At 43.0% G+C, this 25662-nt stretch overlaps 1 protein-coding gene across 1 annotated transcript in view; it reads left to right on the top strand.

Annotated features, from left to right (window-relative positions):
* Positions 1-25662, top strand: part of ADAMTS13 (ADAM metallopeptidase with thrombospondin type 1 motif 13) — a 116079-nt gene that overhangs the window by 49457 nt on the left and 40960 nt on the right. Inside the window, exons 15-26 of the mRNA XM_082262781.1 lie at positions 868-1013; positions 2044-2164; positions 2776-2856; positions 3054-3235; positions 3322-3457; positions 8583-8712; positions 10203-10382; positions 10673-10862; positions 17054-17168; positions 22493-22622; positions 24647-24826; positions 24946-25131. Coding sequence (XP_082118907.1) covers positions 868-1013; positions 2044-2164; positions 2776-2856; positions 3054-3235; positions 3322-3457; positions 8583-8712; positions 10203-10382; positions 10673-10862; positions 17054-17168; positions 22493-22622; positions 24647-24826; positions 24946-25131 — 1777 coding nt within the window. The remainder of the gene's footprint in view (positions 1-867; positions 1014-2043; positions 2165-2775; positions 2857-3053; positions 3236-3321; positions 3458-8582; positions 8713-10202; positions 10383-10672; positions 10863-17053; positions 17169-22492; positions 22623-24646; positions 24827-24945; positions 25132-25662) is intronic.

Raw genomic sequence — 25662 nt, 5'->3', positions numbered from 1 at the left:
CATTTGGAGAGGAGTCAACAAGGCCTATGATGAAAGGTACACCATTCCTACTGTGAAACACGGACGTCGATCGCTGATGTTTTGGGGACGTATGAGCTACAAAGACAGGAAATTTGGTCAGAATTTATGGTATCAAAAAATACAATTTGCATTCATCAGCCCCGAAGCTGCGCATGGGACATACTTGGACATTCCAACATGACAATGATCCTAAACCCAAAGCCAAGTCGACCTGTCATTGGCTACAGCAGAATAAAGTGAAGGTTCTCCTGACCACAATATCATTGAGCCACTCTGGGGAGATGTCAAACGTGCAGTTCATGGGCAGCTTTACCATCTGAGAAGATAAAAGAGCCTCATCCACAAATACCACAAAAGACTTCAAGTTGTCACTGATGTTAGAGGGGGCAATACACGGTATTAAGAAAGGAGGTATGTAAACTTTTGATTAGGGTCATTTGGGTAGTTTCTGTTGTCATTATGATTTAAAAAGAGTAAACACAGTTTATTGATAATAAATGGCTTCAGCCAAACACAAACCCTGAGTGAAAGAAAAGTTTTTGTGTTATCATTCATATTCTCGGAAAAATGGCCAAGAAATCTGCCAGGGTATGTAACATTATGAGCACAACTGTATATGGTAATTTCATTTTTTATTTATATCGATAAGTTTGGTCAAATAAAGTGGCTGCTGTGACCATTAAATCCCAGTTTTTGTCAGTGTGTCTTATTTTGATGGTGGGGTGGGTAATGGAGTGGCCAAGCAGTTTGGGAAAGACCTGAACTACATTTTTTATACCATAGTCAATGCTTCTAGCTGGATTAAATAAAACAACTGATATCGTTATTCTTCTGTTTGATAACCAGGTGATGAGCTTTGTCAGCATATGTGTCAGGCAAAGGGGATGAGTTTCATGGTGCGACGAGGGGAGAGCTTTGTAGACGGCACCCGATGTCAGCAAAGCGTTCAGGCGAATGGCATGTTTAACATCTGCATTGCTGGCCGATGCAAGGTGGGACCAGTAAAAAATGACTTAAAATTTAATTTTTTTTTTTAAATATAGTAACCACTGAATGTAATCCAATAAGGACAATATCATCGAAAATAAATTGTAATTGGAAAATACTGGCATCACTAATGGAGAGTAAAACTGGACAGCAGCAATGTCAGTCTAGAATTTATAAATTTAATTTACGGTGATGTCACCGTAAAATATAATTGAAGGGTGATGTCACTGCTATAAAAATTGAACATAACTTTCAGAAGTGACATTTCTACTTTGCAAAGTATAATATATTTAGAGGTTTGCGATTTAAAACCTTAACTTTATTTGATGATCATTCCATATAATATTTAATAAATACTGTAACTTCTATTTGTACAGCACCACTTACATATGGACGGGGATGGTTATGCTTCTATAAAATATGCTGATATCACCTTTACAGGAAAATAATGATTTGTAAATGCAGGAGAGCCTAATCCTAGGCAATTCTAAAATTACATAGGTAAGGGTAGGAATTTCACTCTAAAAAGTATAAGGGAAGATGGCGCAGAATGAGTCTTTGTAAAGCCCAACTCTAATTTTTTTTTAGTTTTGGCCAAATTTAGGGAAAGCATAAACACCTATATATTTTTTTTATATTGTGGGCCATGTCCCTATTAAAGAGACTTCCCCTCATGCCCTCATTCCCCATGAGATACTTCCCCTCATGCCCTGTCAGTACAATAAGTGATGATAAAAATCTCCAGCAGGGATAAAACACATTTTGTTCAGTAAATTAGGGAAGGGTTGAAACCTCTGTCAGGTTAAAATGACTGTTCTTGTCTTGTCTTTCTGCCCCAGTGACAACTATTCCCCTCAATTTTTGACCTGCTGATACATATTTTCCTAATAACAGGAAGTGAGGTGAAATCTCCTCAACAGGGTCATGGGCAGCAATACATTTCTGACAAAAGTATTTACTTTTTCCAAGCCTATCCAAAATGAAAAAAGGTTGGGCTTTAAATCTGCCTGTGTGTAATGCAGGTGTCTCGCTCAGGTCTTTGGCTGCGATGGAGTGATGGATTCTGGGATGGTGGCGGATCACTGTGGAGTGTGTGGTGGAGACAACAGTACATGTAACAAAGTTAGTGGCTCTTTTACAGAAGGAATAGCTGGGGGTAAGTTACAGTCCTTTGAAAGGCGAAATCGAAATCCAAACTTGCTAAAAATAAAATCTAAACTGCTAAATCTGCTGTCTATCTATTTATCTATCTATCCATCTGTCTATCTATCTATCTATCTATCTATCTATCTATCTATCTATCTATCTATCTATCTATCTATCTATCTATCTATCTATCTATCTATCTATCTATCTATCTATCTATCTATCTATCTATCTATCTATCTATCTATCTATCTATCTATCTATCTATCCATCTATCCATCTATCCATCTATCCATCTATCCATCTATCTATCTATCTATCTATCTATCTATCTATCTATCTATCTATCTATCTATCTATCTATCTATCTATCTATCTATCTATCTATCTATCTATCTATCTATCTATCTATCTATCTATCTATCTATCTATCTATCTATCTGTCTATCTATCTATCTGTCTATCTGTCTGTCTGTCTATCTGTCTGTCTGTCTGTCTGTCTGTCTGTCTGTCTGTCTGTCTGTCTATCTATCTATCTATCTATCTATCTATCTATCTATCTATCTATCTATCCATCTTATTATCTATCGATTGTACTTTTATTATTTTCTTATGCTGCAGAGTATTTCACATTCCTGACCGTCCCAGTCGGAGCCATGACACTCAGAGTGACCAATAAAAAGCCACTTTTTACTCATTTAGGTAAGAAATAACATGCTATCCCAGAATCCCTTGTGACTATAGTCATATAATGGGAGTAAGAATGGGGGTAGACCCTATTTTCAGGAATGTTTTTTGCATTTATGTATTTTTATATTTGTATCATACCACAAAAAAAGAAGCTGTTATGGCCTAGTTAAAAACATTAACAGATATCTCCATTTTCTGTTGTTATTCAGCTATTAAAGAGAACTCTGACTTCATTGTAGCTGGAAAGCAGAGTATCTCTTTAAACATCACTCACCCCTCTGTTGTGGAGGACAAGCAGATGGAGTACAGATTGACTTTAACTGCTAACAAGCTACCTGGTCTGGAAGAAGTCCTAGTCAGTGGACCCACTACCTCCGACATTGAGATCCAGGTACAAAATGATGTGAAGCATTCTGATTTGTAACTTTTTTTTTTTTTTTGTATATTTTGGAATTATTAAGGCTATTGTCTTGAAAGGTCTACAGAAAATATGGGCCAGAATATGGAGAGGTTACCAATCCGGACATCAACTACAGCTATTATGTTGCCAATCAGGATCATTCGTATGCCTGGCTACCGGTCCCCGCACCCTGTTCAGCCAGCTGTGGTGGAGGTGAGACCATTGAAACCTTTCTCTTCATAATATAACCAAATGGTATATTTCCTTCTTCCAGATAGAAAGTAGAATGTGTAAGGATTGGTTTATGACACCACCAGTCAAAAAGAACATGGAAAACTGGAAAAAAGCAGTGAAATTTCCAGCAAAGGCTTCAGTTCTTGGTGGTATGGTGGCAAATATATATAGACTGGAGATCAAAATTAGAAAACAATTTAGTGCCGGTTCACACTAATACGACCTGTCAGGCGACTTGGTCAGCCTGGCAAGTCGCGCACCATCGCGGTCCATTGAGTAGTACAGGACCGGTTCTAAGGAACCGGAGCGACTTGCATAGACATTCATTTTATGAAGTCCGTGCAAGTCGCGCCGAAGTCGCGCTGCACGCAACTTCACAGGTCGCCCCCGAAGTCGGAGCGACGTAGTGTGAACCGGCACTTATGAACACTTGATTTTATTCAGAAATAATGTAATCTTCATTGCGCAACATTTTATGGAATGTTTGTTGTGGCTATACCATGCTAATAGAACAGTATTTTTCAAAGTCACCAAAGCACTTCAACAAAAAAAACACTATTTTGTAGAAAACACAATGATCAAAATTAGGGAACAGCAATGACTGTAGCTCGAAGAAAGATTACAACTAAACTTTCTGAAGGTTACAGCAATCAACAATTAGTAGGAAGTGTACAAGCCTTTGCTTTGAATTACTTCAGCACATCTGCAGCCACAGGACATCACTAATCTCTCTCGTTGCTCTGGTGTGATTTTGTTCCACTCTTCTTCCAGTCTTTTCCACAGTTTGGTGACTGTAGTGGGTTTCTTGGTCATAACCTCAAGGATTTTGCAGAGGTTTTCTTTTAGTTTTAGATCAGGACTCTGAAAATGGGCAGGCCATTTCGATATTTCAATGTTTTCAGCTTCAAGAAACTGCTTTACCCGTTTTGCTGTGTGACAGGGAGCATTGTCAGGCATGTATATTGCTGGCTGATTGGGTGATAAATGCAGGGAAGGAACCACATGTTTTCAAAGAAGGTTCTAAAAAACATTTGCCATCTAGCTGTATAAGAGGCCCAACTCCTGCTGCAGAAAATAAACCCAAACCATGACGCTTTACCCTCCACCTTTATTTAAACAGTCCAGTTCAGTCTTTCCCCAGTTTGGCGATGAACATAATGTTTCCCATAGGACCCAAATAAATTAATCTTGCTTTCATCACTAAAGTGAACTTTGGACCTGTTCTCCTCTGTCCACACGACATGCTCCTCAGCAAAGGTTAGTCTAGCCTTTTGAGCCTTTCTGCTAATGAGAGGTTTGGTCACTGCAGAGTGGGCTTTCAGTCCAATTTCTCTTAAACGGCGGGACACTGTATGATGAGACAGATCCTTACTCTGTTCAGCTCTTGCATTTGTCTTTCATGGATGACTTGCTTTCTTGGGGGACTTAAATGAGTTTGAGACGTTGCAAAGATGCAGTATTCTAGAAATTACAGATTTGGAACGACAAACTTCTCTTGCTTTGGCTGAAACAATCATCCATTTGGCCATCATCTGGGCAACCTGCTGCTGAAGGGTTTCAGTCACTTTAGAACGGCTCACCATCTTGCAAAGTCAGTGAAAACTGGAAAGTTAGGCTGGCAGTTAAATAGGGTTTGTCAGATAAATAAAGAAATTAGCACAAGGTGCCAGAATAACACCAATAACTGGGAGGTATATGAAAGTGTTCTCTAATTTTGATCAATGTTCTTTTTCAAATTTCATGGAAGTTTTTTATTCTGTGCTTCAAAATATATGTAACTCGTGAAATATGCTTAACAAAACACTGATCTTTTACTCATGTTTGGATAATTTCAAATAGGACTAAGTGCCGGTTCACACTAGTGCGGCTGCGGCGATCACATGTAATATCGGAGCGCACTGCTCCTTCATTACATGCGATCGGCTGTGCGGTGCGAGTTTAGCCATACACTTTGTATGGCTAAATTCGCACCGCACCCGCAGCAAAGACGCACAGAACCCTTTTTTGCAGCCGCATCAGGATCGGATCGCACAGTGGTTCACACTTGTGCGATCCGATCCTGTGCAAACTGTAAGATCGCACTGCGATATGTGATCAAACTGGGGGTGTCGTTAAGATCACATTGACACCCCCAGCGTATCGCATATGGCAGTGTGAACTGCCAGGGGTGCGTTTGCGATGCTGGAACAGGCTGCGAATTCGCAGCCTTCCCGCATCGCATAAGTGTGAACCGGGGCTTAGCAGTGACCTTGAAATTTAGGAAATTGTAGGTTTTTCTCTAATTTTGATCTCCAGTGTGTATATATATATATATATATATATATATATATATATATATATATATATATATATATATATATATATATATACAGTATATATACACATATATATATATATATATATATATATATATATATATATATATATATATATACTGTATATTAAAAAATATATATTTTTTAATTTATATATATAACAGCCTCCCTATTTAGCTTTGCTTACTTTATCTAGGCCTGACACTTCAGCTTGACAGTCAGAAGTTAGCCGTCACCTAAGTTCTGACAGTTGCTGCCTTGCCAATTGCCTAGCCTTTTAGGCTGTCCTGACAGCTTATGTAGTTAAGAATGTGGACTCTGATATTTGGAACTGTTAGGCCCTCTTGGAAGTCAGGAGACAGGAAATGAGGTCAGGAAGTTTACAGGGCAAAAGCTGTTAGGCTGTAAGTGACTGTTGACCCATGACAAAGTAAGCAAAGGCATTTTAAGAGGCAGCTACAGTATCTTACAAAAGTGAGTACACCCCTCACATTTGTGTAAATATTTTATTATATCTTTTCATGTGACAACACTGAAGAAATTATACTTTGCAGCAATGTAAAGTAGTGAGTGTACAGCTTGTATAACTGTAAATTTGCTGTCCCCTCAAAATAACTCAACACACAGCCATAATGTCTAAACCGCTGGCAACAAAAGCGAGTACACCTCTAAGTGAAAATGTCCAAATTGGGCCCAAATTGTCAATATTTTGTGTACCTACCATTATTTTCCAGCACTGCCTTAACCCTCTTGGGCATGGAGTTCACCAGAGCTTCACAGGTTGCCACTGGAGTCCTCTTCCACTCCTCCATGACAACATCACGGAGCTGGTGGATATTAGAGACCGTGCCCTCCTCCACCTTCCGTTTGAGGATGCCTCACAGATGCTCAAAAAGGTTTAGGTCTAAAGACATGCTTGGCCAGTCAATCACCTTTACCCTCAGCTTCTTTAGCAAGGCAATGGTCATCTTAGAGCTGTGTGTTGGGGTCATTATCCTGTTGGAATACTGCCTTGTGGCCCAGTCTCCAAAGGGAGGGGATCATGCTCTGCTTCAGTATGTCACAGTACATGTTGGCATTTATGGTTCCCTCAATGAACTGTAGCTCCCTATTGCCGGCAGCACTCATGCAGCCCCAGACCATGACACTCCCACCACAATGCTTGACGGTAGGCAAGACACACTTGTATAACAGTGTACATTTTCTGTTCCCTCAAAAAACTCAACACACAGTCATTAATGTCTAAACTGCTGGCAACAAAATTGAGTACACTTCTAAGTGAAAATTTCCAAATTGGGCCCAATTAGCCATTTTCCCTCCCCGGTGTCATGTGACTCGTTAGTGTTACAAGGTCTCCAGTATGAATGAAGAGAAGGTTTGTAAAATTTGGTGTTATCACTCTCACGCTCTCATACTGGTCGCTGGAAGTTCATCCAGTCACCTCATGGCAAAGAATTATCTGAGGATCTGAAAAAAAAAATGTTTCTCTACATAAAGATGGCCTAGGCTATAAGAAGATTGCCAACCTGGAACTGAGCTGACAAGACTATACAATGGTTTAACAGGACAGGTTCCATTTAGAACAGACTTCACCATGGTCGACCAAAGGAGTTGAGTGCACGTGCTCAGCATCATATCCAGAGGTTGTCTTTGGGAAATAAATGTATGATTGCTGCCAGCATTGCTGCAGAGGTTGAAGGGGTGGAGGGTCAGACTGTCAGTGCTCAGATCATATGCCGCACACTGCATCAAATTGGTCTGCATGGCTGTCATCCCAGAAGGAAGCCTCTTCTAAAGATGATGCACAAGAAAGCCCGCATACAGTTTGCTGAAGACAAGCAGACTAAGGACATGGATTACTGCAACCAAGTCCTGTGGTCTATTGAGACCAAGATAAACTTATGTGGTTCAAATGGTGTCATGCGTGTGTGGCCACAACCAGGTGAGAAGTACAAAGACAAGTGTGTCTTGCCTACCGTCAAGCATTGTGGTGGGAGTGTCATGGTCTGGGGCTGCATGAGTGCTGCCGGCAATAGGGAGCTACAGTTCATTGAGGGAACCATAAATGCCAACATGTACTGTGACATACTGAAGCAGAGCATGATCCCCTCCCTTTGGAGACTGGGCCACAAGGCAGTATTCCAACAGGATAATGACCCCAACACACAGCTCTAAGATGACCATTGCCTTGCTAAAGAAGCTGAGGGTAAAGGTGATTGACTGGCCAAGCATGTCTTTAGACCTAAACCTTTTTGAGCATCTGTGAGGCATCCTCAAACGGAAGGTGGAGGAGGGCACGGTCTCTAATATCCACCAGCTCCGTGATGTTGTCATGGAAGAGGACTCCAGTGGCAACCTGTGAAGCTCTGGTGAACTCCATGCCCAAGAGGGTTAAGGCAGTGCTGGAAAATAATGGTAGGTACACAAAATATTGACAATTTGGGCCCAATTTGGACATTTTCACTTAGAGGTGTACTCGCTTTTGTTGCCAGCGGTTTAGACATTATGGCTGTGTGTTGAGTTATTTTGAGGGGACAGCAAATTTACAGTTATACAAGCTGTACACTCACTACTTTACATTGTAGCAAAGTGTCATTTCTTCAGTGTTGTCACATGAAAAGATATGAAAAAATGTTTACAAAAATGTGAGGGGTGTTTTGTAAGATACTGTATATAAGGCTAAATTTCACATTTGTTCTAAAGATCCAACATAGGTTACAGTGATGCATTGTACCTTAGCATCAATATAATCATCATAAATATTCTGTGCTTGTAATGTCATCCTCTAGGATTTCAAAATGTTGTCTATGAATGCTTTGACCACATTCTTCAAATGCCAGCTGAATCCAAGTTTTGTAATTATTCTGAGATTCTTGGCCCAGCACAGGAACCTTGTGGAGATGACCCCTGCCCTCCGAGGTGTGTTCATTTTATTTGGTCCATATTTGGATGGAGTAATAAAAAGGATATTGCATTATAATCACATTAGAAACAAAATGCTTAAAGTGGTTGTAAACCCTTACATATACCCAGTGAAGTGATCCTACATCAATTGTTCCTATTTATCTTATCTGGGTTCTTGGATATGCCTAGAGAAAATCCATTTATTTTCTTTCCTCCATCAATGGTTTAAAGAGTCCACACCTGATGAGGCAGAGGTAGCTGGCCAGTGATTTGCAGCCAGGTAAAAAAAAACTTCCACTCTCAGAACCAGCGTTTGAGCAGCTGGACAGGAGCCTAATAGTATGCAGCTTCTTTAAAAAGCCCAACAATTGTGGGGAGCCCCTTCCCAATTGCTACCAGAGTACTACAGTTCCAGTGGTGTTGCGCTTCCTTTTTGGGCCTTGGATCCCTCCAGCTGTTCACCTGTGCTACCAGAGCTACTTTGGACTTCACTTAGAGGGATTCTGATTTTGAGAATAATTACAAGTAGTTTTTTTTGTTTTTTTTTTATAAAATGATAATACTTAGCTTGACTGTCTATGGTTATAGAAATGTATAGACCAGGCATGTCCAACCTGCGGCCCAGAACTGCAGGCAATGCGGCCCACTGCCCCCTGACAATTTTCTTTTTTTTTGCTGGGGAGGAAGGAAGTCGAATCGGGGGCACGGCCACAGAGGCAGCCTCGGAGGGGATCTTCCACTAGTTGGAAGCAGCAGCACGGGAAGGGCGCGGCGCGTTTTATTACTTATATACCTTAACTAATAGTATATATTTTATATGCGGCCCAAGAAAATTTCTCTACACTCATTGTGGCCCAGAGAAGCCAAAAGGTTGGACACCCATGGTATAGACTATGCAATGCAGCCAAATATTACCCTGCTCAATTCAAAGACTTGAGACATTGTTGTGAAGAATCCATGTTTGTGCAGCTTTCATTATTCTGCAGTGTATGCATGTTGTTTGCTACCCTGACCCTGTTTAGAATTATTACTATACTTCTAACGTTTGCACCTGTTTAGTAAACTGCAAGTTACAGTTTACGAAACTGGTGCAAGTTAAATCTTTCCATCTGATCATTCAGCAATTACCGATTATGTTACGAGTCCCGCTGTCTGTTCCATACAGGTCTTGTCTTCTTCCAGTGTGGTTTTCTGTATAGTATGATGTGTGCGGTGTAGCGTGCTGCTGCATCTTTTTTAATCCTCTGTCATAACTATCAGCTTTTAAGTGCACCTGTCACCAGAGAATATATGGTAGTTGGCCTTGTTGGCCTGCTTTTGAAATTTTAATTTTCTGTACCTGCTTTCAGTATTTCCAAGGCACAGACCTGGAATACATATGCAGCAAATGAAAGTCTGCCTATGACTTGTGGGAGCTCTGGAAGTTCGAAGATTTATTTTTTACAATTCTGTTCTACATTATTGCCTCTATTGCCTCCTTCAGTCTGTCTTTTTTTTCCCCCCAGGTGGGATGTAATGGAGTCCTCTGCATGTACTGTCTCCTGTGGAGGGGGGCTTATGAGCAGGACAATCCAGTGCGTCCAAAAGCTGCGTGACACTGAGATCATTGTGCCGGAATGGCAATGTACCCACACCTCTAGGCCAGAAGCCTTTGTTTCCTGTAACACAGAGCCATGCCTAGCAAGGTATCCATCACCATGATGTGGAAAGCAGCGTTAGTAGATATTTCAAAAACGTTCTAATATGTACCTTCCCTCTTATCCTTCATAGATGGGAAAGAGGGAAAAATATTACCACCAATATATTTAGCTACCTATGTGAAAGAATCCATAAAATGATTGAACTGTTTGTCATTTTCTTTTTTTTTTGCTCACTGGATATACAGAAACCACTGGAAGCAATGAGAAACTGTGTAGCATTTTGGCCTACTTGTTTCTGAACTCCAAGCTTACATAAATGTTTTCCTCCTGTGCAGGTGGGAGGTATCAGAGACAGGTCCTTGCTTAGCAATCTGCGGCTCGGGGACAGCAAGGCGCAAAGTCTCCTGTGTACAATCTCAGTCTGGCTTGGACACTGTGGTGGATGCCTCTAAATGCTCAAGGCAGGAGAAGCCATCAGAACATGTTCCATGTGTGGTCAGTGTGTGCCCTGTTGGCTGGGAAAGGGTGAGTATTCTTTGTCTTCATATACAATCTAGAAAGAAAGAGAGATGCACAGGGAAGTTTAAAATGGTTTCCCTTCAAGAATGGAATAAAACAAAGTTGCTTATTTTAAGGACTATAGCACTATAGGACTATAGACCAGTGGCGGCTGGTACTCCATCAGTCAGCGGGGTGGGCAGACGGACCTGCGCCCCCATGTCATTCCAGCCTGCACCACCACATCTCTACCCCCCCACCCGCCAGTTTACTTACCTTGTTCCTCCGGAATGACAGGCGGCGGCGGCTTCCCGCTCAGGCTCCTTCATGTCCCTTCTCGGCAGCCATCTTCTCCCCCCCTTTCTGGCCAATAGCATGCCTTCTCCTTTCAGCCAATTGGGAAACAGGTCTCAGGACCTGCTTCCTGGTTGGCCGTGACAAGAATCAGTGTGGCAATAGCAAATATTCATTCGCTATTGTCACACAACTGGGTCAGCTCAGGGAGCAGTGCTCTGCGCCCCGAGCCCACCCTTTTTTGAAGCCTATTAAAGCCTCTGGCTCTAATCAGGTGCTTCCAAAAAAAAAAAAAAACATTCTAGTCCATGCGTCTGGCGCCCTGCATGTAGATTAGGGGGCCGGATGCATGGATGGGGGGGCGGCACCCCTGCGCCCCCAATGAAGGGGCTGCCACTGCTATGGACACTAAACAAACTTAAAGCCGAACTGCAGGCAGTTCGATCTAATACCTCTTTGAAATGCACCTTTGAAATACATATATCTGCCAAAGGAGTTCGTATTTATGTATATTAAGTCCTTAGAATTACACAACCGTTACCAGTCCGCTCAGCCAGCCTGGTGATCCTAGTTTTCTCTGCTGCAGTCAATCAACAGAACTCGGTCTCCTCCCTTCCCCTGGTTTGTGGTTGGACAGTGAAGGAGCAACAACTGCCTGATGAGATCATCTCATTGCCTGTGCTGTCAGAATACTGCTATGTTCAGGTTAAATTCTCTAAAGTCATCAGGGAAACCAACATTTTCAGGAGTGTCTATTTTTTGCATTTGCTAAAGTCTTCACAGATTGCTCCTGCTGACCTCAGCATCACTACAGGACAAAGTATTGATGTGAAGGTTGGTGGTACGAACCAGTGAGAGTTGCGAGGGACCAAGAAGATCAACATTCTTGGAAATATGGTTTTAATAAAGCAAGTTTAACGTGTAAATGCGTCAACCTCTCTCTTCCATCGTCTTTATGCCTGTCTTTTGGTGTTTTTATCTTTTGCCAATAAGGTAATTTTTTTTTACATCGGTTTTTGGAGTGCAACCATCTGGATTTGTATTGATGCTGACTACTGCTGCATTGACAGGGCGTGCACCCCTCACAGACCAGGAGTTTGGATTGCGCCTTGTCAGCTCACCTGGGAGCAGCGTTATTTAACTTTCACATGCCTCATTTGCAGCCGACTCTAGTAGAGTCATGCATACTCTTTAGTGTAGAGTGCTAGGTGTACATTGTTTTTATAGTGTAGGAATATTTAGCCTGGCTGAGAGCCAGGCTGGATCAAATCTGAGTCAGGGTCTCAGGGAGGCTGTATGAATCAACAGGCAGCAAATCTGGTGCCTCTCCCTATTTTCTGGAGCCTTGGAGAAGCTTCCAGAAGAATGGGAGGGAGGTTAGGATGAGCTGCCTGGAGTATTGAGGACTGAGGAGGGCCCCAGCCAATCTCCAGCAAGTGGGCTGGCAGTGGGTGGGCACCTCTTAAATACTCTGGGTTATGCCAGCAAGGGGAGTCGGGTGAAAGATGTAGATAGAGTGCTGAGAGGCTATTGGTGGCCCTTGAGGGTGCCCCCTAGTCTGGGGGGGGGTGACCTCGGGCCTGGGGCTCCGGTGCTGGAGGGATCCTCTAACAACACACAGAGGAGTCCTGTCATGGATGCACTGGAGCTGGTGTGAGGACAGCGGAAAAGAGTCAGCACATCCAGGAGATCTTGAGGGAGAAGTCAGTCAGGTAGCTGGATAGTGTGCAGTCTGGGAGAACTGTGGAGAGGTAGCCAGGTGGGCTAGAAAAAGGAGCAGCTGCAGCAAGGCGGGCTGGCAGTGCCTGAAGTGGTAGTGCTAAGATCAGTAGCCACAGGGATGTGAGCTAGACACTGTATTTTTTCTACACGACCCAAGGGACCCAGGGTCTCTGCCTGTAAAGGACTTTTGCTACAATTCCTGACTGTTGCCTTCTTGCCAGATCAATTATCAATGTGTCAGCTAGGATTTCCGCAAGCAAGTGTACTGGAGTAAGTAGAGGAGTGTATATAGTCTGTATATAGGAGAGTTGTCCCTGATGAGTTCTTTAAAGTCAAGTGGACATCCCATAATAACCATATTCCCTATCCAAGTTTTACCCCCTCAATAAAGACACAAAAACAAGCACTGGACTGTTTTCTGACTCTGAGAGCCTGTTATGATTCAGTGTGCCTGGCTGTGCAGGGTGGGGGATCCCTATTCACCAGTGGCTCCTATGTAGGGTGTGTTATACCCAGTGTTGGGGTAGTTACTTAAAAAAATGTAACTAGTTACTAGTTACTAGTTACTTCTGTAAATTGTAATGAGATTACTTTACTAGTTACTGCATTTGAAAAGTAACTTCACTACGTATTACTTTACTTTCCTCTTTCTTAATTGACCTTGTAGAAGAAGATACATGACACTCTTTCTGCATAGAGTTTATTGTATAAACACAGGCTTTGAGAAACATGAGAATAAAACCTGAAAAACAGAATAAAACATAAAGTACAACAAAAAGTCATAAACTTCATCCCTCTCTATTCTTCGAAATAATGATTGTATTGCACGGCTTGGGTAACGCAGGAAAGCACGTTCCTATAGTCTAGTAAAGTAGTGTAGTTACCTCCTATAGCCTAGTAAAGTAGTGTAGTTACCAATATTAGTATTGTAACTAGTTACTTTACTTAGTTACCAAAAAAAGTAATGTAGTTACTGTAATCAGTTACTTTGTAACTAGTTACCCCCAACACTGGTTATACCTATTTGACATTTTATTTTGTTATTTTTTTAATCACACACAAAATTCCTAGCAATTACTCCTCCTCCTCCCTCCATAGGTTTCAATCAGAGACAGGCTGCCTGAAAGCGGATAATTGTTGTTGTTTTCCATTTTTATATATACAATAATGCTCTGGGGATTCCTTGTCATGGGTGCACCCAGTACTGGGGATTTAGAGTTTATTTGCACATGGTGCTGTGATAGGCGTTTCACTGTAAAACACCTGTCACCCACCCCAGGGACACACAGAAAACATTTGTTTACTGTGTGTCCCATTCACACTGCAAGGCAGCCCGGAGCTGTGCTAAAATTCAGACATACTGAATTTTATTACAGCACACTGTACACACCTGTACAGCAGCACAGCGTATAGCTGTAAAGTATGTACAAATACAAAAATAAAAAGGGAGCCATGTGTGATGTGCTGAATCCTGCACCACACTGCCCCCTACTGCAGTCGGGAATGGAGAGCAGCTGGAGAAGTAAAGCGCAGGCAGCCATCTGCTCCTGCGTAGATGGGGCCTTATTTTTAAAAATAAACTGTAATATATTATATATAATGTCAGTGTAAAAACACGGAAACTTTAAAAACAAAATTTACAAAATCCACAAAAATTATTTAGTTTCCTTTTGTCTACGTTTAAATGTATGTACTGCTACTGCTAATGTTTTATTCTTTGAATCCAGTGTTTCTCCCCTTCAGCCCACATTGCCGACAATGGCACCGCCTGAATCGGTGCGATGCAGACTTTGCGGCGCCGCATCGATTCCCAAAAGTAGTTTCTGCACTACTTTTTGCGACTTCGGGGGGGGGGGGGGGGGAGATTTCAGTGATGTCTGTGCATGAACCTGCACAGATGTCTGTCAGACCGCCTCGCAAGTCGGACTGAAAATGACAGTTTACAATCGTGTGAGTTCAGCTGAACTCGCTCGATTTCAAACCCGCCTCAGTGTGAACCTGGGCTCAATATTCCTTCCCTTCTGTCTGTCCAACTCCCATGTCCTGTAGAAAAAAAACCTGCATTAGACTGCCTTGTTTCCTTCTCTGGCACAGCTCACAAAATGTGTCAGTTGGAGTTTTCTCTTTAAATGCATAGGTGAATATACTGTATACCGTATAAACACACACACTTGTAAATAAATGTACACAAACATTTTAAAATGTATTAAAAGATGGATTATGTCAGTAGGCAGTGGACGGTGTCAGTTAGTAGAGCAATTGACTTGTCAGTAGGACAGTGGATGATGTAAATCGGTAGAGTAGTAGACAGTGTCAGCACGGCAGAGATTGGTGTCAGTAGGGCAGAGATTGGTGTCAGTAGAGCGATAGACAGTGTCAGTAGGGCAGAGATTGGTGTCAGTAGGGCAGAGATTGGTGTCAGTAGAGCGGTAGACAGTGTCAGTAGGGCAGAGATTGGTGTCAGTAGGGCAGAGATTGGTGTCAGTAGAGCAGTAGACAGTGTCAGTAGGGCAGAGATTGGTGTCAGTGGAGCGGTAGACAGTGTCAGTAGGGCAGAGATTGGTGTCAGTAGGGCAGAGATTGATGTCAGTAGAGCAATAGACAGTGTCAGTAGGGCAGAGATTGGTGTCATTAGAGCAGTAGGCAGTGTCAGTAGGGCAGAGATTGGTGTCAGTAGGGCAGAGATTGGTGTCAGTAGAGCGATAGACAGTGTCAGTAGGGCAGAGATTGGTGTCAGTAGAGCAGAGATTGGTGTCATTAGAGCAGTAGACAGTGTCAGTAGGGCAGAGATTGGTGTCAGTAGGGCAGAGATTGGTGTCATTAGAGCAGTAGACAGTGTCAGTAGGGCAGAGATTGGTGTCAGTAGGGCAGAGATTGTTGTCAGTAGGGCAGAGATTGGTGTCATTAGAGCAGTAGACAGTGTCAGTAGGGCAGAGATTGGTGTCAGTAGGGCAGAGATTGGTGTCATTAGAGCAGTAGACAGTGTCAGTAGGGCAGAGATTGGTGTCAGTAGGGCAGAGATTGGTGTCAGTAGAGCGATAGAAAGTGTCAGTAGGGCAGAGATTGGTGTCAGTAGGGCAGAGATTGGTGTCATTAGAGCAGTAGACAGTGTCAGTAGGGCAGAGATTGGTGTCAGTAGGGCAGAGATTGGTGTCAGTAGAGCGATAGAAAGTGTCAGTAGGGCAGAGATTGGTGTCAGTAGGGCAGAGATTGGTGTCATTAGAGCAGTAGACAGTGTCAGTAGGGCAGAGATTGGTGTCATTAGAGCAGTAGACAGTGTCAGTAGGGCAGAGATTGGTGTCAATAGGGAAGAGATTGGTGTCAGTAGAGCGGTAGACAGTGTCAGTAGGGCAGAGATTGGTGTCATTAGAGCAGTAGACAGTGTCAGTAGGGCAGAGATTGGTGTCAGTAGGGCAGAGATTGGTGTCATTAGAGCAGTAGACAGTGTCAGTAGGGCAGAGATTGGTGTCATTAGAGCAGTAGACAATGTCAGTAGGGCAGAGATTGGTGTCAGTAGGGCAGAGATTGGTGTCAGTAGAGCAGTAGACAGTGTCAATAGGGCAGAGAATGGTGTCAGTAGTTTTTTATTTTTATAAATTTTTTCATGCCCTATTGGGGGGCATTAAGGAATTATCAGGGATATGAACAGACCCCTGATATGTCACTTTTAAACAGAGAAAGGGACTGAGGACAGAGTTTGCCTAGTCCCTTTCTTTGAAGCCTCAGTTTCACTGGACAGTGAATAAATGGGAAATGCTCTGTGCTGAGTGGCTCCTGTTTATTCACAAGCTGAAGCATAGTAATAACAGTTTACTATACTTTAGTTATGGATGGACACAGGAGTGATTGGTACTGATCACTCACTGAGTTAATTCAGAAAAGGAAGGGCCTGGAAAATTACATATTTACCAGTCCCTTCCCTTGTTCTCCAGCAGCAGCCAGCGGGAGAGGAGGGAAGCCATCAGCGCTGTGAGGGGTTGCGGGGGGCCAGGGCAGCAGATGGGTACTCATGGTGTGCCCAGACACCCTGCGCGCACGCCTATGCAACTAGAAAAAGTTGTCCGATGAAAGATTTAATATTTTTCTTGCCAAGCCACTAAATTTTATATCTTTTCAGTTATTTCTATTTTCCAGATAAAAATCTGGGCCTACAGTACATGTTTATATTAATATTTATTCTGATTTATTTTCTTCCCCATCAGATCATTTCTTCAGTAAAAGGAGATATGCCTCTCAGCGTCTTCCCTTTCTGGAATGATACGCAGGTTTTTGTGTGGAGCCCAATACAGGGTGAATGTTCTGTGACCTGTGGCACTGGTGAGTTTGGATTATCCAATAACAAATGCTCTGCTGTCATCCATGCAAACTTCATATCCATTCAATCTGACAGCAATGACTAGAATTCAAACTCCAGGCAAACAATTAAATTCACAAATGAAATAAGGGAGCCTATTTTACCTGCAAAAGGATTTCTGTTCATCCAGTTCTGATTACACAGCCCCGTCACACAGCACATTTTCTTTATTTATTACAGGTACTTATATAGTGCCGTCAATTGACGCAGTGCTTTACATATATACTGTATATATTGTATGCTTACATCAGTCTTTGCCCTCAGGGCTTACAATCTAAGGTCCCTAACTCACATTCATGCATGGAGCAATTTAGACAGGAGCCAACTAAGCTACCAGATGTCTTTCTAGCGTGGGAGGAAACCCAAATAGGCACAGGGAGAACATGGAAACTCTGTACAGGTAGTGCCATGGTTGGGATTTGAACGAACGCCCCTAGTGCTGCCAGGCAGAAGTGCTAACTACTCAGCCACTGCGCTGCCCTTTCACATCAGATCAGGGCAGGGCAGGGGACCTGATCATTTTTTCTGATTTTTTTTCTGCTTTCTGCTGTAGTTTAATAACACTTACAGGTCTCCTTCTCCTCCTGTGACTGGACAGTAAAGGGAGAAGTAGCAAGCTGATATGCTAATTTCTTCATCACTCTGCTTATTCCTCCCATCAGCATGTTCCTTGCACTGCGGCACAACTGACTGGTGCCTTGTGCTGCTTCTCCCCCCTTTAGTCTGTTGTTCAGTGACTGCAAGAGGCTGATACCAAAATAAATTCAGGTACTTACACTGATTGCATAAAAAAAATGCATTAGGGTTCATTCAATTAATCGTCAAAATGCGTAGTACTGATGCGTATATACTAGCCTTGTATGCAACTGTGCACAGCAGAATAGAGGTCCATGGGCACATTAACACAGGTGTGTTTGAAAGCCTTATGTTATGTTGCATTCAGCAGCAAAAAATAAATAAGAATGGAAAAAGCTACCTCCGAGGCGTTTGGGGGAGGTTTTGCGGGCAATTTGTCAGGGCAATAGCTGGTGTTGGTGCTTCAGTCATCACGGCACCATGGCTGATATGGTGTCAGAATGATTGAAGCGCATTATTTCTATTATTACATTGTAATATAAAATGAAATAGTTCAACTCACCGTAATGCAGAATCATTTGGTGCCCTGAGTGTATCACTTGCCACGTCGCCTGCCACCAGAGGAGGATTGTCACTATCCTGGCACCAGCTGAAGCTTCCCAGTGTTGCCTGCCACCAAATATACCAGATGCAGCTTGTCACTTTTTTAATGTAAATTCAATTTGTAAGGTTTTTTTTTTTTTTTTTTTTTTTTTTAACAATGAAAGACTTGGTGGCAGGCAACAGTGACAGCAGTAATGAAGAGAGATAAGGCTAGTCAAAGTCCACGATTCAAGGTAAGTGCTGAACCTCGGCTCGCCACCAGGAGAAACATAAAAGAAAAAATGGTCGCACACTACCACTGAATCCAATGAAGAAAAGTTCCTTTATTCACATATCAGGGAACAAGCACGTTGCAGTCGTGTGAAACGCGTTTACTGTCCTACCCTGCTGTACCTTGTACCATTTATGTGAATAAAGAACATTTCTTCATTGGTCCCGTGGTGGTGTGAGACCATTTTCTTCTTTTAACCACTTGCCGACCGCCGACCGCCGCCCGACTATATACGGCGGCGGTCAGCCCCTCCAAGGCAAAGTGACGTACCGGTACGTCACTAACCTGGTAGGCCCGCTCCCGCCCCCACTCGTTCCCTAAGCAGCCCGCACGTGTGACCGGCGGACATCGGGCGGACATCACTCGCGATCGTCGGGTGGAGAGGGAGAAAGGCAGGCGGCTAATGTAAACAAAGCCGCCTGTCATTCTCCCCTGTGTAAAAGCACAGATCATACGGTCCTGCTATGTAGGACCGTTGATCTCTGCTGTTACACACACAGCCACATCCAATCACAGTTAGAAGCACGCCCCTAGGGACATACTTAACCCCTCCCTCTCCAATAAAGTTAACCCCTTCCCTCCCAGTGTCATTTTTTACAGTAACAGTGCATATGTATAGCACTGATTACTGTAGTAATGTCACTGGTAACCCCAAAAGTGTCAAAAATGTCAGTCAAGGGTTCAGATCTGTCCGCCACAATGTCACAGTCCTGCAAAAAAAACGCAGATCCTCGCGATTACTCGTTAAAAAAAAAACAATAAAAATGACAAAAATCTTTCCCTTAGTTAGTAAACGCAATAACTTTTGCGCAAACCAATCAAAATACGCTTTTTGCGATTTTTTTTTACCAAACATATGTAGCAGAAAACAAATTGGCCTAAAATGTTAAAAAATTTAGATTTTTACATTTTTTTGGGGGTGGGGAATTTCATATAATAAAATTTGAAAAATATTGTTATTTTTGCAAAATTGTCACTCTTTTTTTATTTATAGCGCATGATCAAAAAATTGCACAGGTGATCAAATACCACCAAAAGAAAGTTTGTGGGAAAAAAAGGATGTCAATTTCATTTGGGTACAGCGCCGCACGACCGCGCAATTGTCCGTTAAAGTCACGCAGTGCTGAATCGCAAAATAGGCCCTGGTCAGGAAGGGGGTAAAATCTTCCGGGGCTTAAGTGGTTAAACAGTGACAGCAGAGAAAGAGGATTCTGGCAATCTTTCCCCAGTAACATTAAAACTTTAAATTATCTGTGACTGCGCCAAATCTAAATCCCATCCAAAAAACTGCTGCCCCTTAGTGTGTGACAACGCACACATAAATACATTTTATAATAATAATAAGAAGGCGCTGTTTTAGATATTTAATACTTGTGTCAAATGTGTGTCACTACTATCGTTTGTTGTAAAATTGTGCTATATACAAATATAACTGGTGACTCCAATTATGGTGTAGTTGGTTCTCAGAGCTTAGATATTCAAGTATCAAGTACAATAAGGTGTGATAAAGAACATTCATATTATGTAAGCTAGCTTTAGCATATCACCCTAACACTTACTCTGAAATCTAATCTTCAAAAAGATTTTTTTAGTTATCAAGGAGTGGGAAAAGTTAAACTTCAGGACTTAAAGGGATTTTCGCTCATTTTTCTTTTCTGCCCGATAGCTGTGAAATAAACAGGAAGTGAAGGGAAATTTCCATGGAATGTTGACAGGAGTAGTATCAGTAGGGCTCCCAGAGGATACTGATACAACGTTTGTCATTACTCATTAACACTCAACCTATAATGCTTTACCCTAGCTCTTAACTGTAAATGTCCCTAAACGTCCCTAGCCCTTTAACATCCAGCATCTCTTGGCTGCATAGCACAGCTGGCTGCAGCGTGCAGGCATGGATGGCACGGTATGGGCAAGGATTGGTGAGCAATCCATTCGGCTAGCAAATGTGACATTGGACTCCCAAAATCACGCTTCCTAATCGGCATTTCTGTCAGATGTGTCCAATCAGGTGATGCACTCTATGATTGGTACCCGCAGCAAAACTGCCACCCTACCCCCTTCGCCCTACCCCGTTTATGGATTAAAATTTCTGTTACTGATTAATGGTTTTGCATGTGTCCATAATAATAAGGTTAATGATGACCCTTTGTTTACCTTGTTTTTACCTGGTTTTGGTGGTATTTATGATGTTAAATGATGTGGATGGTATTTTAAAATGTCTTTGTACCATTGTATGCATTTATCACATGCCTGATGAAGGGGTCTTGCATGGCCCTGAAACACTGCACTCTTCCGTTGTGATTTAATCAGTTTGAATAAAATCTTCTGGAATTTATTTGAAGATCCATGGTGTGCTGACGAATATTCAGTGCACGGAAAAAAAGCCTTAACAACGGTAAAGTCAGCACAAATGTTAATTCTTTATTGAATATGTTGAGATACAGGCGAATAAAAAGCCAACATGTTTCAGCCATTCAGGCCTCAATCATGGCCATACCAGTTTCCAGTGGGCTGTTGCTGCAGTACTGCAGCACCTGTTTATTTTTAAGTCAATTCCAGGAATAAGTGCAATGGGAATATTGATGATTGATTGCCAGCGCTTAACCTGGATCCAAAAATGTGCCTTTACCTTGTAAACTAAATCCCTAACCTAACCATCTAAACTCATAAACATCTCAGTTGAAGGGTGATATACAATGTGTCAATTAGGGATAGACCGATATGTTTTTTTCAGGGCCGATACCGATATTTTGGTCACAACATATCAGTATCGGCCGATATTTTGTACATTTAAAGTTTTGAAAAATAAAGACAATTTTTAAAACAAATCTGGTACTGAACAGGTTAATTTTTGTTTAATGCTTAATGGCTGGCTTGCTGGCACCCTGTGGTGGGTGGCTTGCTGGCACCCTATGGTGGGTGGCTGGCTGGCTCCCTGTGGTAGGTGGCTGGCTTGCTGGCACCCTGTGGTGGATGGCTGCCACCCTGTGGTGGGTGGCTGGTTGGCTGGCACCCTGTGGTGGATGGCTGGCTAGCACCCTGTTGGAGATGGCTGGCTGGCACATTGTGGTGGGTGGGTGGCTGGCTGGCACAGGGGCTGTGGGTGGCTGGCTGGTACAGGGCCTGTGGGTGGGTGGCTGGCTGTCTGGCAACCTGTCTGTGGATGGCTGTCTGTCTGGCACCCTGTGGTTGGTGGGTGGGTGGGTGGGTGGCTGGCTGGCTGGCACCCCGTGGGGGATGGCTGGCTGGCACAGGGGCTGTGGGTGGCTGGCTGGTACAGGGCCTGTGGGTGGCTGGCTGGTACAGTGCCTGTGGCTGGCTCATACAGGGCCTGTGGGTGGCTGGCTGGCTGGTACAGAGCCTGTGGCTGGCTGGCTGATACAGGGCCTGTGGCTGTGGGTGGCTGGCTGGCACCGGGCTGCTGTTGGTGGGTGTTTGGCTGTCATACACTCCCGCGAGACTAGTCCCGACTCCAGATGAGGCTGTCCAAGGCGAGGAAGGCGGCTTAAGAAGGCAGAATGACGTCACAAAAATTTTGGCAATATCGGCCAGTTCTGGGCCCGATACCGATATATCAGCGAAAGTGCATATCGGCCTTGCCGAAAATCGGTCTATCCCTAGTGTCAATGTAATACAGTAATTGTACTTGTGTTTCACCTTTTTCTTGTTCTTATTTATGTTCTTTGACATTTCATGTCTTCTTGTTTGCAAATTCAGAATAGAAAAATGCTAAACTGTTCGGGTTGCCCAGATAATATTTTTTGCTTGTCTATACTGCTATGCACTGTACTAACTGGAGAAGCTCTGATTGTGATAATCATACTCTTCTCTTTTTAGGAACATTGGAACTACATTACGTTTGTGTCCAGTTTTACTCCAAAGAAGAAGTGCCTGAAAATAACTGCAACCAAACACTGAAACCAGACACACAACACCACCCATGCCGACCGCAAAACTGTCCACCTTTGTAATGAACTTCAGTTAACTATATGTCTCAATATGTGTGTTCATTTAATGAGTTCCTGCAACTGAGTGCAAATACTGTATATAGCACTGCCTGTATTCAAACTTGTTTAGGCACTACAGGTCTCAGTTAATCCTGCCTCTGATACTTGTAATCAGTGCCGGGACAAGGCCATCTAGAGCCCAGTGCAAACATACCAAACTGTGCCCCCCCCCCCCCCCAAGACCTATGAGCATTATGTGTCAGCAAAAATCCCTCCCCATCCGAAAAAAAATTATGCACTAAGCTGCATGCTTACCCCTTAAGCATACATCCCCCCTCCTCTCAGTACAAATCTGCCCCCTCCCCCCTTTGCTGACATCTCCACTGCCAGCACAAATCTTTGCCCCCCCCAAGCTCAAATCTACTCTTACCAAATCTCCCCCAGCACAAATCCACCTCCCCCCCCAAAAAAAAACCTCCTAGCACAAATCCTCTACCCCTCAAATTTTCCCTCCAAGCACAAATTCTCTCCCCCTACTCCCATTCCCCCCTCCTAGCACAAATCACCCCCCCCCCCCACCCCCAAAATGTCCCCTCCTAGCAAATTGTACCCAATCATCCTTACTAGCACAAATCTCCCCCCCCCCCACACACACACACACAAAAACTCCCCTCCTAGCACAATTCCCCCCCCCCCTCCACCATATCAGCTCTTGAAGCACAACCCCCCCCCCCCCCCCCAAATCCCCAAACCTAGCAAAAATCATTTTTCCCCAAATCACCATTCCCAGCACCCCTACTAATTTCCACTTATCCTCTGCCACCTTCCAACTTCCCCCTCCCAACACTAATCCCCCTCCCCCATTTCCTCATTGTAGCCCCTTCTCCCCTCATATGATACCACAGTTCCCAGGGCAGCCGCCCCTTGTCCTGGCCCTGCTTGTAATAATAATATACATTTTCACACAAACTTATATTTGTATGGTTATGCTGCAATACTAGTTTCTACCAGGAGGGAGCTCTGCAAAGAAAACTCAGAACTGTAGCCTCTGCCTTCTGTAAAATCAGTTGAACTGGGAAGACCCTTTTGTGGGATTTCCATAAATCAACTTTAGTAAAAACCTATGTTAAAAGTGCATTAACCTATCACAACCAATCAGCAAGATGTTTTATTGATCTGACTGCTGCTACCTGCGAAAGGGCAAAAAATGGTGGCTATATATTCACAATTCACCATTGCTCAGTGATTTTGTTATATAATAACTGCAGCTTTATTCACCTTAGCTCCTTGCCTATAAAGGCAGATTATACAAGTTTGTAAATATAAATTTATGCTAATTTGCTTGCTTGTGCTGTCCCCTGGGATTTCTCCCAAAATCCTCAACAGCTCTGACTGTTGTCTGATAAAGCCAATGTTTTTAAAACCTAGGACTTTGCATATTGAGTTTTAATAAATACCTGGAACCCTTCTAGATATTCATAACGATAATCATAATCTTCTTCAGGGATGAGCAAGGAATGTGCATAAAATCTATACTTCATTTAGAACTACAAACTGCTGTGCATGAACCGGCAGCAAATTGACGCCCAAGATTTTTTCCCTGCAGTTTTGCGTGTCAGCATTATGGGCTGTATTTCCCCATCTCATACTGCCGCCCATAGTGCAAACTGATGAGTATGAGGAGGCGGAGCGTTTCCTCCGGGGAACGTCCCTCACCTAATCGTTGTGTGCGCAATGACGTCAGGCATTTAGACAAACAAAATAAAACTGCAGTTTGTGGTTTGGAATTGAACATAATGATATGTCATATGATTTTGCATATAGACAAGGAACTGTTGCATGTAAATCTGACTTCCTGATAAATTTAATATTAGTTTTAATTATCATAATATAAAATAATGGATGTGGGGAGGCCTTTTGGTGGGTGTGATTTTTTTTTTGGGGGGGGGGCAGCATTTCATTCTTGGACCCAGGCAGCACAATGTCTTGGACCACCCCTGGGTGTTATTACATTGTTAAATATATTGTGTACTTGTCTGCACAGCTGGGAGGTCCAGGAGTTGTCACCGTGTCCGTTGACCTGCGGAGGAGGACTAATCCCGCTTTCTGTCACATGTGTCCGAAAAGAAAATGATATCTCACACCAACTAGCCCGTTCCAAATGCAGCCACTTACCTCATCCAGGCTTCCTGAAACCATGCGCCACTGAGCCCTGCCCAGTCCGGTAGGATTGATAGCATATTATACATATTTAACATCAAAGAACTGTACGCCCTAAAGAGAAATATCAGTTACCTATACAGCGCTGTGAGAAAACAGTAAACACATTGCTTTGCTTTTTAGGTGGCGCTACAAGACTGGATCTTGTAGTGTGACTTGCGGAGGAGGAATTTTACAACGTGTTCTCTATTGTACTCGGGATACTCAGCAAGGCAGTACTGAGGAACACATTGTGGCAGATATGGAATGCCAGCACCTACCTCATCCTCAAGAACAGGAACCTTGCAACCAACAGCCTTGCCCACCAAGGTAAAGTCATCCAATATTTTTATCCTCATTAACATGGGTATAGGATTGTGTATATGGGATTGTATGATTTTATTTTATTTATTGGTTGAACTAGATGGACTTGTGTCTTTTTTCAACCTGACTAACTATGTAACTATGTATGTATCATTTTATTATGTGTAGTTAGTAGAGAGGAGCCAATCATGTCTGGGTTTGGTTCAAAGCGGGTTCATCAAACTTTATTTTATGTGGTTCTAAAGGCAAAATATTTTTTGTACCTTAATGCATTCTCTGCATCAAGGTAAAAAACCTTCCAATACCAGTCCCCCCCTTCCCCCTCCCATAGCCACCCTTAACCACTTGCCGACTGCTAGCAGTACATATACTGCGGCAGGTCGGCTCTGTCCCCCAAACGACGTAACTGTACACACACCCATTCACCACTGGGGGAGCCAATCAGCGGGTCCAGCGCCCTCGATTGCCGCTGGGCACCCGCGATCTCTCCCTGTGGAGACAGAACAGCAGTCTGCTCTGACCAGCTTCCCTCCTTGC

The sequence above is a fragment of the Pelophylax lessonae genome, assembly GCF_965119305.1.
Source record: "Pelophylax lessonae genome assembly, chromosome: 7".
Taxonomy (NCBI): domain Eukaryota; kingdom Metazoa; phylum Chordata; class Amphibia; order Anura; family Ranidae; genus Pelophylax; species Pelophylax lessonae.
Note: the sequence above shows the minus strand (reverse complement) of the source record. Positions and strands in the feature narration are given on the sequence as shown.